This window comes from Danio rerio, chromosome 9, assembly GCF_049306965.1.
Source record: "Danio rerio strain Tuebingen ecotype United States chromosome 9, GRCz12tu, whole genome shotgun sequence".
NCBI classification, from domain to species: Eukaryota; Metazoa; Chordata; class Actinopteri; order Cypriniformes; family Danionidae; genus Danio; species Danio rerio.
Window position 1 is genome coordinate 42956115 of NC_133184.1, and position 14009 is coordinate 42970123.

Genomic DNA, 14009 nt, shown 5'->3' on the forward strand with positions numbered 1-14009 from the left:
TTGTTGTGCACAGAGGAGCTTTTTGACTAAACCCTAAATAAACAGTGTTGCTTCTTCACACAATCACAACTGGAAGAACCGTAATGGAGCTTTTACACTAGACACGGCTTGAGTTTGCTCTCTTTATTCGCACATCAAATTCACTTCACAATAGATGCAGATTTGTATCATGGGAGGCTCATCTGTCTGCCAGGGTGGGTCTAATTTTGTTGCTAAATGGTGTAGGGCCTCTCACACAAAATACATGGATATGTAGTGGGTTAACTTTAAATTAGCTCAAAGGGAATATAACAGAATTTAAAGTGGCTTCAAAAGAATCAACTCTTTTGAACTGAACAAACGAATCGTCCAGTCCAACAGAGTTGCACCAGCAGCAGCTGTTGAGAAGTGGAGATGCTCCACTTCCAGGACAACTCTTCTCTAGGTCCAGTCCAGGCGGACTTGGACATTACGTTAGAATGAGACGAACCTCAAAATCCCCCTCTTCCATTCACTCTTCTTTCTTTTCTTTCCGTCGAGAGTCTAGTTAAGTTAAGTTGCGCCGGGAAATCAGTCAGCATGACAACAGTTTTGCCTTCTCCAACTTGAACTACTGGACTTCGCTTTATCAGCAGCCTCGGAGACGTCATTACAACAACCAACCAACCACCAGCGAACTCACGTGGGAATCCAGCTCCACAGAGGGACTTCCCCACATCACTACGGAACGCAAGTACATCTCCAGATCCATTGCTGAACTGGTGTATGATCTGCTAGTCATGTTAAATGATATATTACCCTGTCTAAGACACAGTAAAGGTTGAATTGGTTGTTTGGTTCACTTGGTAAGGTTTTACATCTTGAGGTTTTACACAACATCTCACCTAAACTCTTCTTTTCCTTCTATTCCTTGTCTGCAACCACTATGGATGTGTGTGTGTGTGTGTTTGTTAGTTTTGTTTGCAGTCAATAAAGTCTCTTTTGTATTGAAAGGAAAGTGGCCTGTGTGTCCTTGTGAATCTATTGTCTTATACCTAGATCTTGTTACCCTGCTTAAATACTAAAGTGTTTTTACTTCATTTCAAATAGAAATATTCGTTTGTGAGTCAACAGTCCTGTCTGTTCAAACAGCGCTGGACGGTTCGTTTGTTCAGTTGATTCTCAAGAGAGTTGATACTTTTGAAGCCGCTTTAAATTCTGTTATATTCCCTTTGAGCTAAAGTTAATGCACTACATAATTGTGTATTACGTGTGTGAGGCCCTACAATGGCTAACATGGATTTTATTGAGAGAGTAGCTGTGCTTTAGGAAGGCTAAAAAACAGTGTAGATTCATTCAGCACCATGTCTGAGACCATCAGATCCTTCAGAGGCGCAGTGAGCTCTGAGTTCATCAAACTTCTCCAAGATGGATGACACTTTCAGCAGTACTTCCAACTGAGCCGGTACCAGTTTAATGAGCTGGTGTCCTGTGTTGCCAGTAGGATTTCCCCTCAGGACACCAACAACAGGCGCTACATCATAATCACGCCCCTACTAAAGCAAGCTCCTGACTGGTTAATGCACACAAATATCGGCCAGATTTTTTAACCAATTTGCGCGAATCACGTGAATCGCATCATTCGCATCCCGTCACTGGCACGTATGGCTCCGCAAGATGTCTAATCAGATCTTTGCATTGACTTAACTTGTAAATCACTCACGCTTAATGCTTCTTCTTAATCTGGTGTGAACATACCACAAGAGGTGGGCCGTGGCATAATACAAGCTCTACTGTTTCCATGACACGTCACGCTCATCTCTCATCAGCATTTTCTTCAGTGCTCTCGCATGGGATGAAAATTGAAATAATTTCTTCTCATCCAGTGTCATAGTACATGACAGCCAATATCATGTCTGCAAGGCTTCATGGCGTAATTGCAGAAAGTCTAGTATATTTAATTCTCCATCAAGCTCCAAAAGAGTCTTTTGCTAGCACAGAATGATTCTATAATTTGTAAAAAGGAAACACACACAGGCATATATATATATATATATATATATATATATATATATATATATATATATATATATATATATATATATATATAAAATATATATTTATATTTATATTATATATATACACAGTTGAAGTCAGAATTATTAGCCCCCCAGAATTATTAGACGGCTTGTTTATTTTTTTCTCCAATTTCTGTTTGACGGAGAGAAGATTTTTTGAACACATTTCTAAACATAACAGTTTTATTAACTCATTTCTAATAACTAATTTATTTTATCTTTGTCATGATGACAGTAAATAATATTTTACTAGATATTTTTCAAGACACTTCAATACAACTTAAAGTGACATTTAAAAGTTTAACTAGGTTAGTTAGGTTAACTAGGCAGGTTAGGGTAATTTGGGAAGTTATTGTATAATGATGGTTTGCTCTGTAGATTATGGATAAAAAATATAGCTTAAAGGGGCTAATAATTTTGTCTCTAAAATGGTGTTTAAAAAATTAAAAACTGCTTTTATTCTAGCCGAAATAAAACAAATAAGACTTTCTCCAGAAGAAAAAATATTATCAGACACACAGTGAAAATTTCCTTGTTCTGTTAAACATTTGGAAAATATTTAAAAAACATTAAAAAAATTAGAAGGGGGCTAATAATTCCGACATCAACTATATATATATATATATATATATATATATATATATATATATATATATATATATATATATATATATATATATATATATATGGGGTAAATTACTGTCTGTGGGAAACACTCAATAATTACAGAGACATTTGTTATGTACACACATTCTTAATGACCTGACGCACGTCATAGATATCAAATATCACGCAATGTGTTTGGTATCCATAACACACAAAAATTTGATCTAGTCAAGATCACTTTATCTGATATAATGACTGCCATAACAACAATAAAAATGATGTATTCTGAACAGGGCCTTACTCTGCTTCATACTACCATAAATGTTTTGAATACTTAAGCTCAACTATAAACATTACATTCTTCAGGAGTCCCATAGAATGTAATGAAAATCGCAACTCCCATGATAACACACTTATTCTTAATGTCCAGACTATGGCTGCGTCTGAAATCGTCTACTACTCAGTAAGTACTGGACTTGAAATTGAATTACTACTTGACTGTTAGAAAAGTCCATTCTATACAGTATGGATGTCAGTAGTTTTGAATGAAACTCGGATGTACTACATCCGCCATTTTGACATCATCATGTGATCTACCCGCGACAGTTGCGTCACTTTATTCATGAAATTCATGAATTTTCTCGCAGTGGGATAGTGTAGCATTTATCAGATGTATACTTCAGAATCTAGTCGGAAGTAGTAGGTCATCCAACTACTTCTCACGTATTGTTTTTCTCGCATACAGTTTTTAGTTTACTATATAGCACTGTTTCTCAACTTGTGGGAACACTTTCAGTGGGTCGCGATGTGTGATCAAAAAAAACAACAACAAAAGTCAAATTTTTAACTCATTTTGCTTATATTGGACTTTTATTTTGAAATGCACATGCGACAACCATCCCGTTTGACGTATGGAATTTCATTTATTTATAGCAACAAATAAGTCAAAGCGCAAGTACGACCTCGAATATGTAAAGTATGGATTTACATATATTGATGACAAAAAAGGCTTAAAACCTCAGTGTCATATGTAGTGAGGTGCTCCTTCTAAATTGAAACGACATTTAGAAACCAAACATCCCAGTTGCAAGGACAAACCTGTGGACTATTTTCAAAGACGACTCCAAAAGCTGAGGGCATCACAAAAGTCCCTAACATCTTCATGTTCAAAACAAGTACAGGCACTCCATGCATCGTACTGTGTAGCTCACCGTTAAGCAAAGGCCAAGAAAGCCCACACGATAGCAGATGAGCAAATAATTAGTGATTATTATAAAAATGGTTATGAGTATTTTAATCATTTTACTTTAATTTGCTGGATTGTTCTGTTCAACAAGTTCATGTGTTAATGTTTTATTAACAGTTCAGTTTAGTTCCTGGTAAATTAACTTTTCCTTACCCTAACCACTGTATACAGTATTTGACGTTTTTACTCTGTAATATTATACTTTAATACACTTTGATTTATCGGTCACTACTTGTGTATGTTAACAAATAAATACAAATAAATTATAATTCATTATATATTATAGTTCCTAAATATTTGGGTCGAGGCATGATGACCATGTGTGAGAACCAATGCTATATAGTATAGAAGTATGCAGCTGCGTCCCAAATGGCACACTCTACACTATGCACTTATGCACTTACACACTCAACAGCACTAATGTTTGTTAATGTTGTTTTAAACCATTTCCCTGATGACGTTTGACGGTTGCCAAATCAATGAAATGAATGACCAAACTATCAAATAATACCTGCCGTGAGTATAACCACATTCACCGTCAGAAGGCGCAATAATCACTCTTGTAAGATAATTTTGCTTTCAAAATAAATAAAGTAGTCCAACATGTGCGCCCGATAGCTCCACCCCTTCCGCTACGTGAGCAAACCTACGTGCGTTGAGTGCGTGAAGTGTCCATAATTCCACACTTCATTTTACCGGCTGAATAAGTGCATCATCCGGGTATTTAAAGTGCACTTCATGTTTTTAGGGTTTTCAGTGTCAACGCACAACTTACACTATTTATGCTACAAAATGGTGAAGAATAGTGCATAAGTATGCAATTTGGGCACAGCTTATGTCTTTCTTTGTAGTGAATATGCTCCCTCTAGTGGTGATAATAACATAGTGCCTTTAATGTAAAAACAATACTTTCTCCACCCACTCTAACAATGCGCCGCAGATTACATGAATCACTTTTAAAATAGTAAATTAATATCTGGGTTATGTTCTCCAACAAAACATTGCTAATAGTTTTTTTATGGAAATGGTGATGTGGAAATTGGCCTAAATGCATGTTTAATGCTCCAACATATGCTCAATGTTACAGTCACTGTCCTTGCAAGCTGTGGTTTATATAAGTGTAGCTGCTGATTGGGTTAACATTTAGAGTACACCCACCAAACAAGAGAAAATGTATCTCAAACACCATTTACAGGACAAAAGTCGTTCAACAAGTTGCAACCAGTTTGAGCTTGAACGTGTCTCCGTTGTTTCAAAATATACAACCAACAAGTTTTTCTTCTTTGTTTTTAAATGAATAGATCACCAAAAAATGAAAATGTTGTTATCATCTACTCACACTTGACCAGTACCAAACCTGTTCGACTTTTTTCCTTCTGTTGAATGCTAAAGAAGATACTTAAGCAATGCTGGAAATCTGCAACCATTGACTTCCATATACTATGTTTTTCCTATTATGGAAGTCAGTGGTTACAGCTTTCTTCAAAATACCTTGCTTAGTGTTTGACAGAATCTAGAAACTTATAAAGACTTTGTAATACTTGAGGGTGTGTAAATAGTGAGGAAATTTTATTTTTTGTGTGAACTATCTCTTTAATCGAAGTGTGTCAATACCTTGTTACTCTTGTTCCTATGTTTGATTTGTCTAAAATTAAGGTTTGTAAGTTGTAATTAATTACAAAATTAGCATTATTTATCAGACGATTATTACAGAAAGGCATTTATAATGAATTTACAAATTGTATGTGGGCATAGGATGGAGCTCCTTTTGGTTGTATTGCTCTTATTTTTACAGTATAGTATATTTATATACAGTATATACGTTTTATAAATAGTTAAAGCGTGACTTGTTCTCCAGGTTCACGGTGGTGGCAGAGTGTCTCCAGCAGATCCGTCAGCAGCTGAAGAAAGTTCAGGAACTGGTCCAGAAATTCACCTACAGCAACGACCCGCTAAATCTAGGAAGGGGCCAGCTGGATGAACAGGCCATTTCACTCTTCAAAAGCCTCATATTAAAGTGAGACACCACAGCTCATCATGAAAATGACTTCATATGTAGAACACACGCTTTAGTAAAAGAGGAAACCAACAGAAATTTGATTATATATTATGGCGTGTGTCAGATTTCAGTGTTGAACAGGCCGACAGTGTTTTGATCTTTCTTTGCGTGTCTTTTAGTTCTCTTGTGGTGGAGAGGCAGCCCTGTATGCCAACACATCCTCAGAGACCCTTGGTAATAAAAACAGGAGTTCAGTTCACCGTCAAGATCAGGTGGGTTTCTTTCATTATTAATGTTGCTTTTACTCATTTTAATTGATGGTTCTGAAGAAGAGCTTTTAATTCCAGTGATGCTTATTCAAAGTCAATCTTTAGTCTGATGTGCTATTTTATATTACATTATTTCATAGGTCACTAGTCAAACTCCCTGAACTGAATTGTCAACTGAAAGTGAAAGTTTTTATTGACAAGTAAGCTATATCTATCTATCTATCTATCTATCTATCTATCTATCTATCTATCTATCTATCTATCTATCTATCTATCTATCTATCTATCTATCTATCTATCTATCTATCTATCAATCTATCAATCTATCTATCTATCTATCTATCTATCTATCAATCTATCAATCTATCTATCTATCTATCTATCAATCTATCAATCTATCTATCTATCAATCTATCAATCTATCTATCTATCTATCTATCTATCTATCAATCTATCTATCTATCTATCTATCTATCTATCTATCTATCTATCTATCTATCTATCTATCTATCTATCTATCTATCTATCTATCTATCTATCTATCTATCTATCTATCTATCTATCTATCTACCTACCTACCTACCTACCTACCTACAGATCTATCTATCTATCTATCCATCCATCCATCCATCCATCCATCCATCTATCCATCTATCTATCTATCTATCTATCTATCTATCTATCTATCTATCTATCTATCTATCTATCTATCTATCTATCTATCTATCTATCTATCTATCTATCTATCTATCTATCTATCTATCTATCTATCTATCTATCTATCTACCTACCTACCTACCTACCTACCTACCTACCTACCTACCTACAGATCTATCTATCTATCTATCCATCCATCCATCCATCCATCCATCCATCCATCCATCCATCCATCCATCCATCCATCCATCCATCCATCCATCCATCCATCCATCTATCTATCTAATGGTTTTTATTGTTTTCCTCCTGTAGAAATTTAACAGAGAGGGACACAATAAAAGGGTAAGTAACATATTACACAGAATTTCAGAGAACAAATATGGTTTATTAATACTATGAAATTATATTTTGACTGAGACAGAGCATTTAGATATATAGCAAGGAGTCCAATGTAATATCTTGTGGCCCAGACAACATCCACAAAAACCTCTGCAACCCACAATTGAACAAGACTGCTATATTACTTAACTATACACACCATTTATCAATGTGATAAGACAACCGCACAAATACAACTGATAAATTATTCAGATAGTTTTGTTTGAATACATGTTTAAATAGTTTATCATTTGTATAGCACAATTATAATTTATGTACAGCATGACACCAGCTGAAATTATAACATTGTCTTATATTCTAATGTTCTAGAGGTAGAAAATTCAACATATTAGGGACGAATACTAAAGTTATGAACTTAGAAGAATCCAGTGGATGTCTAGCAGCTGAATTTCGTCATTTGGTATGATGTTAAAAAAACTACAGAATAAGACACAGCTGATTCATACACACATGATCATGTCAAATCCAAAACTTAATTGTTCCTCTTTCTTTTTCACTGTTTACTACAGCAATTAAAAGAAATGAAAACTAGCAGAACCAATGAGGTAGGTTAAAAAAACATGCACTTTAAAAAATATCTGTAAATGAGCAGTTTTCTGTATATTGTGGGGCTGCACGGTATTGAAAAAAAATTGACATTGCAACATTTAGGTTTTCTGCGTATATATTGCAATATGATTAAAATGTTCACCAAATGGTTTAATAACGTTATTTTGGAAAGAAATCTTGAATTTAGACTGATTGTAGTGATTTTGTAAGGATGTGAATCATGGATGAAAATTAATAAACAAATTGCAAGCAAAAAATAAATGCAAAAGAGCAATGAAAAACATAGAACTTTATGGTTTTCCAGAGAGTCAAACAGTATTTAGGTACAGAAATTGAATAATAAAATGTAATATCAATTGTAAAATAGCACTGCATAAACTTCATTATATTAATCATTCAGTTAAAAGTTACTAATGTCAGTTTGCTTTAAACTCTTTTGAAGTGAAGTTTATTTATAAAATTATTTTAAGAGGATCACGTTCTTATGATTGCTAGCGGCTGGTCCCGCATTATTCAATTTATGATTCACCAATCAGACGATTACAAAAACCTTGTAATAATCTGCCAGTACATTTTCTTCTATTTTACAGACTTATTTCCCAGAATTATGTTACTTCTTATACATTATATTATTTCAAACAATGTTAATAAAAGTCGCTTTATTAAACTGCAGAGTTGAATTTTCAACATCAAAAGTCGACAGAGCAGACATCAACATCCCATAATGGAATTCACAACCGTAAAAAAATGGCAAACACTAGTGAATAACAAAATATAAAAAAAAACTGTTAATTAACAGCTTTTAACTGTGTGCAATGATGTCAAATTAAGTGATAAAAGCATTAACAAATGTTTTTTTATATATATTTCAGACGCCTCTCATCGTTACAGAGGAGATGCACCTACTTAGCTTTGAAACTCAACTTATTCAGCCAGAGCTGAGTGTTGATTTATCGGTAAAGTGCTTTGAAAAGTTTCTACTCCAGTGCAAACACTTGATCAGACCAGTAATTCTAACCAGACCTGTTTGCTTCAATTTAAACAGATCATATCACTTCCTATTGTGGTGATCTCACATGTCAACCAGTTACCCAGTGCCTGGGGCTCAATCTTATGGTACAACATGCTCAGCGGTGAACCACATGTACGGGCCCATTTACAGTACCATCATCAACATTTTCCTCCTCCGCTAACGTCTCTATTCTGACTCACGCTCTTGATCTCGCTCTCTGTCTCAGAATCTGACGTTCTTCTTGAATCCGCCACCGGTGAAATGGGTTCAGCTTTCAAAGGTCATAAGCTGGCAGTTTTCTTCAGTCAGCAAACGAGCGCTGACCTCAGATCAGCTGAGAACAATAGCCGACAAACTTCTAGGTGAGATGACTCAATGATTTATACACTCAATTCAAGTCATCTTTAATTCTGTAGCGCTTTTTACCATGTGGATTGTGTCAATGCAGCTTAATGAGAATCTGGTTTCTCTCAAGGTTTTTTCTTCACTAGCATACATGGTTTGGGATCGGTAGAGTAACGCATCGATGGATTTGCTCTTCAGTATTTGGGCCCTCAGTAGTGATTATTAAACCACACTGAACTGAACTGAACTTAAACACTAAATACTGAACTACACTGTTCCAATTTACTATGATGCTTTGACACAATCTACATTGTAAAAGCGCTATACAAATAAAGGTGAATTGAATTGAATTGAATTCATGTACAAGAAGATTAAAGAATAAACTCAGGCAGGCATGGGAGTGGTGTTGAATGCTGGTGTAGTTCTGGTTAAATTAAAATTGTTTTGTTTCAGTTTAGTTTAAAGGGGTGTTCCACTACAATATAATATTTTAAACTTTAGCATTTAGTTTTAATGTAGATGTGTGAACATGAACAACATCTCTGAATGTAATACGCTCAAAGTTCAATGCAAAGGGAGACATTGGCTTTTACAGAGTTAGCTTAGCAAGCCTACAGTGAACAAAGTTTGGGGACTACAAAAATTACATCCAGGTTAATGATGTCATAAACCCTTCAGGTTACACGCATACACCCCATGCAGCAAAGAGGCGTGGCCAGAGGCAATGTAATATTATAGCAGAGAAAGCTAAAATGCAGTCCAAACGGTGCTATTTCCACTAAAAATATATATGGTTAGCATTTGACAAAGGAGAGCTTCCAAAATCTCTTCCAGTTCAGTGCTGGATTCGGCTAAAAACTCCTTAAAGAGTCACGAAACACCAAAACACATTTTTTTGAGCTGTTGACAGTCGTATATGTGTCCCACACTGCTAAAAACACTATTAGGACACCTATATTTCACTAAAAAGTGTAAATATGTTGTTTTTGCGTTATTTCAAGCAAATTCGTACTTCCGGTTTGAAACGAATTTTTGAAGCTGCGTCACGGTCATGACATAATAGCGTGTATTCCAGCGTGCAGACTGGGCATCTGTGCCAGAGTGAGTCTTATTACGTCTTACAGTGTGATGCATTAATGCATGAGTAAGGCTTGGTTCAAACCAATCAGCGCGCTCTATTTTGCAACTTCATTAATATTCATTAGTGTCACTGTTTACACCAGAGACGCCACGTTGTGTTGGCAAAACAAGCGTGAAGTGTTGCTTTTATAGTTTGCTGCCATTAAGTTTCGTTTTCCTTTTCTCTCTGTGAGAGCTCAGACTCACGTGTGGATTAACAGTGTACGCGACGCTCGACAACAATAACTTACGTGTCTAAGGAGGATTATTGTTTACCTGAGAGCTGTTCTCATCTGCAAACGCTGAGATCCGGATATGCTTGTAGTCTCCTCTTCATAAAGACGCGGCTCTAGTTGCTGGTGATTGTCCTGTCTCTACAGATTTGGTAAGTGAGCGACCAGTGCTCTTTGTTTATTCAGTTTGTTCGTATCGAATTAAGTTAACTATTGCACTGAGTGCAAACTTGTTAGCACCGCATTTTGTGACCGGAATAACACACGCGGCTTTCTGCTACCTGCCGTGTGCATCTAAGTTTCCGGGAATTGCGGAGCTTTTTTTCTCTCATTCGCCGTGCGGTATCAAACATTGCATGAAAAATACACGCTTAGAGCAGATCCTCGAATCAAATATCGTGTTTGTCGCGAGGGGCATGAATGAATTCCCTGAATGAAAGAGCCAAACTGCAGTTAAAGTCCAACATTTAATAATCTGGCAAATAATTCAACTACAGATGTCCATGTAGGTTAAACACAATGACTGTAAAAAATACACCATCACTTTCTCATGTGTGTGTATTTTGACTGAAACTTGCGCATGCCCAAATAGACACTCCCACACCATCCCACTTTAGTTCCTCTGACACTCCCCCCTAAACAGAGCTGGACACGCCCACTTTTCTGACTTTTTCCAAAGTAGAGGTGTGAAAACACCCTGCTGAAACGAGGGGGTTTCATGGCCCTTTAAAGAAGGAACAGTGATGTGAATCCGATTCGTGAATCACAGCACAATATGTTAGCTGGCCAATCAGAACTAAGAAATTTGACATTTTCATTTAAGCTGAGTAGCAGTAAATAATTAAAGTAAAATAAATGAAAAAATATTGTGATTTAAAAAAAAAATGAAGCATAGGCACTCATTGCTTTGCACCACATAAACACAACTAAGCCCTTAAAATACACTCTGGACCACCCCTTTAGGTTTAGCTAATTCAGTTTATTCAGATCAGTGTAACTCCACCGGTGCGCAGCTCCATATCTTCATGCATTGCAGCTTTTATCAGTTTTATCTGTTTTCAGGTCACAAAGCCCAAGGTGACCCTGAGGGACTCATCCAGTGGAGTGCATTTTGTAAGGTGGGATTATATTGAAACAGAGACGAGAATGTTGCTTTCGCTTTCTTTGACCAACCACACTTTTGTTTGTGCCTCTGCTGTCACTGTCATCACATGATTTACTGATAAAACAAAACTTAGCGAGACTGCAGAGGGGCCCAAAGAACATCAGAAGACATCTGTGAATAAATGACTTCTAAACTAAACTAAACTAGTTTTTTTTTTAACTTTTTGCTTTAGTCAGTTTACACACACTTGTTCCATTGTTTAATGCCCTAAAAAGCATTTTGTCCACATGTTGACAGTAGATTACATGCACATTATCATCACTGGCTTGTTTGCAACATCATTTGCACTGGTTTATACACTGGGTGTGCCCCAAATTGCACACTTAAGCACTATCTACACCATTTACAAAAGTCTAAAAGTAGTGCATTTACACTTTTAAAAAGAAAAAAGTGCACTTTAAAAGATCGGGATGATGCACTTATTCAACTGATTTTAAAAAAAGTGTAATGTTGAAAAATCCATGCACTCATCCGCCCATTCAAGTAGCAGAAGTGGAGGAGCTGTCTACACTAAGGTTAATTACACCGCCTCCTGATCTCATCTAAAGTTAGGGCTGGGCGATTAATCGAAAAATAATCGAAATCAACATTCAGAGCCTATAATCAATCAAATTTTCCCATGCCGTTTGTGGAGTCATGTGACCCCACTCTGTTAAAGCTGATTTATACTTCTGCGTCGAGAGGGCAGTTCAGCGCAGCCTTTACGCGGTCACATACCCACGCACCTCTCAAAAATGTGACTACACATTGGGACGACACGTAGCACAATCTCTGTGATTGTTCAATTTAGTAGCGTTGACAAGTGTGGACAACTGTGAAGTAGCTCTGTGTGGAACCTTTTGTTTTGTGTTTACCTTATGATTAAAGTTGTTTCACATCCACCAGTTCTCGTCTCTAAATAAGCGAGTTTTAGCTACTTGTACACTAAGATAGAGTTCAGGAAAAACAAAACCCTCGTGAAGAAACTCAACACAGAGGAACATAAAAACCTGCTGCTAGCTAGCGTTTTGGAAGATGCTATTGCAGAGCAACATAAACAGCACGCTAAAGTAAATGCATGGCAACACACAAGGCAAGCAATGTGGGTCACAGCGATCACTTGACGCAGAAGTATAAATCAGCCTTAAAAATCTGAGGCTGATTTATACTTCTGCGGCCACTTTGCAGACACATGTGATCTCTGGTAAAGTAGGATGATGGTCACCTTTTATAATCTTACTTTGCACTAAATTGACAATGATTGTAAGCTGCGCCAGAGATGCATTAAGACAGCATATTTTCTATTACATAAAAATTATTATTTACATTAAAATATTTGCTTACAGAAGATGCAAGAAATGCACCATTTAAAATATTATTTAAAGGATATTCAGGAGTTATTTTTATTTAGAAGAGATACTGCTTTTTTCTACTTTTAACATGAAAAGCATTGAAAACTATTTATTTTGTTTCCAAAATTGCTAGTTATTTATTTTCACTTTTTAAAGAAAAAAGTGACTGTTCGTGTTAGGCAATGTGTGCTATAATTTCAGTTGTTCAATGTTGATGTTTATTAAATAATCATTAATAGCAGATAGTGTGTGTTTTCACCAATTATTATAAAATCAAGTAATGCCCCCTTCATTCAAAAATCTCTCATTTGTAATATGTGAGCATATTTACTGTACAAAACTTGTCACAAACTACGAAGGCAAAAAAATTTGCCATAACACTACACTACATTGTTGAGTGTGTAAGTCCATAAGCGCATATGCAGTAGTCAACATTTGAAGTGGATCAAAAAAAAGTGAAAATTTAATTGTAAGTCCCTTTGGATAAAAGCCTCCGCTAATTGACTAAATAAAAATGTACAATTATCATAAGACAAGAATGAGTGTTGTTCAATAGTTTTAGACAAAACCTTTTTTTCATTCACTTCAAATGTTGACGATAGTGTGTCATCTGAGACACAACTACTGTGTTGTCATAGTGCAAATGAACTGTGAAATGACAAATGACGACAAACTGTATAAATGAACCTTATTTTTGATATACAATTTATGCATTGCAATAAGATCTAAACTTCAAACTCCCATTGGCTTTTACAGAATTGTACTTTCATACTAATTTGCTTTGTTTTTTTAATCCAGCCCTTAATAATACTTTTATTACACTGAGAAAGCCTTTGACAGGGCAATGCCATAACCACTGGTTTTAGCTAATCAAAGTGTGTTTTTGCCTAGACGTCTCCTAATGAGAGAGGTATACCATTTTGGTTGTGGATAGATGGAATTCTGGACCTTATTAAAAGACACCTGCTCAACATCTGGAATGATGGGTAAGAGCGTCAACGTTACGAACACAGGAGGAAATACTGCACTAACAAGGGCTGGAG

General features: G+C 36.0%; 1 protein-coding gene across 3 annotated transcripts in view; it reads left to right on the forward strand.

Moving 5' to 3' along the window:
• Positions 1 to 14009, forward strand: part of stat1b (signal transducer and activator of transcription 1b) — a 28155-nt gene that overhangs the window by 7880 nt on the left and 6266 nt on the right. For 2 of the 3 annotated variants that reach the window (NM_200091.2, XM_005167878.6), the window contains 11 exon segments: positions 5747 to 5905; positions 6067 to 6159; positions 6297 to 6356; positions 7126 to 7155; positions 7522 to 7612; positions 7722 to 7757; positions 8634 to 8717; positions 8807 to 8905; positions 9000 to 9135; positions 11533 to 11588; positions 13858 to 13952. In NM_200091.2, the coding sequence (NP_956385.2) occupies positions 5747 to 5905; positions 6067 to 6159; positions 6297 to 6356; positions 7126 to 7155; positions 7522 to 7612; positions 7722 to 7757; positions 8634 to 8717; positions 8807 to 8905; positions 9000 to 9135; positions 11533 to 11588; positions 13858 to 13952 (939 nt within the window). 3 annotated transcript variants of the gene reach the window in all.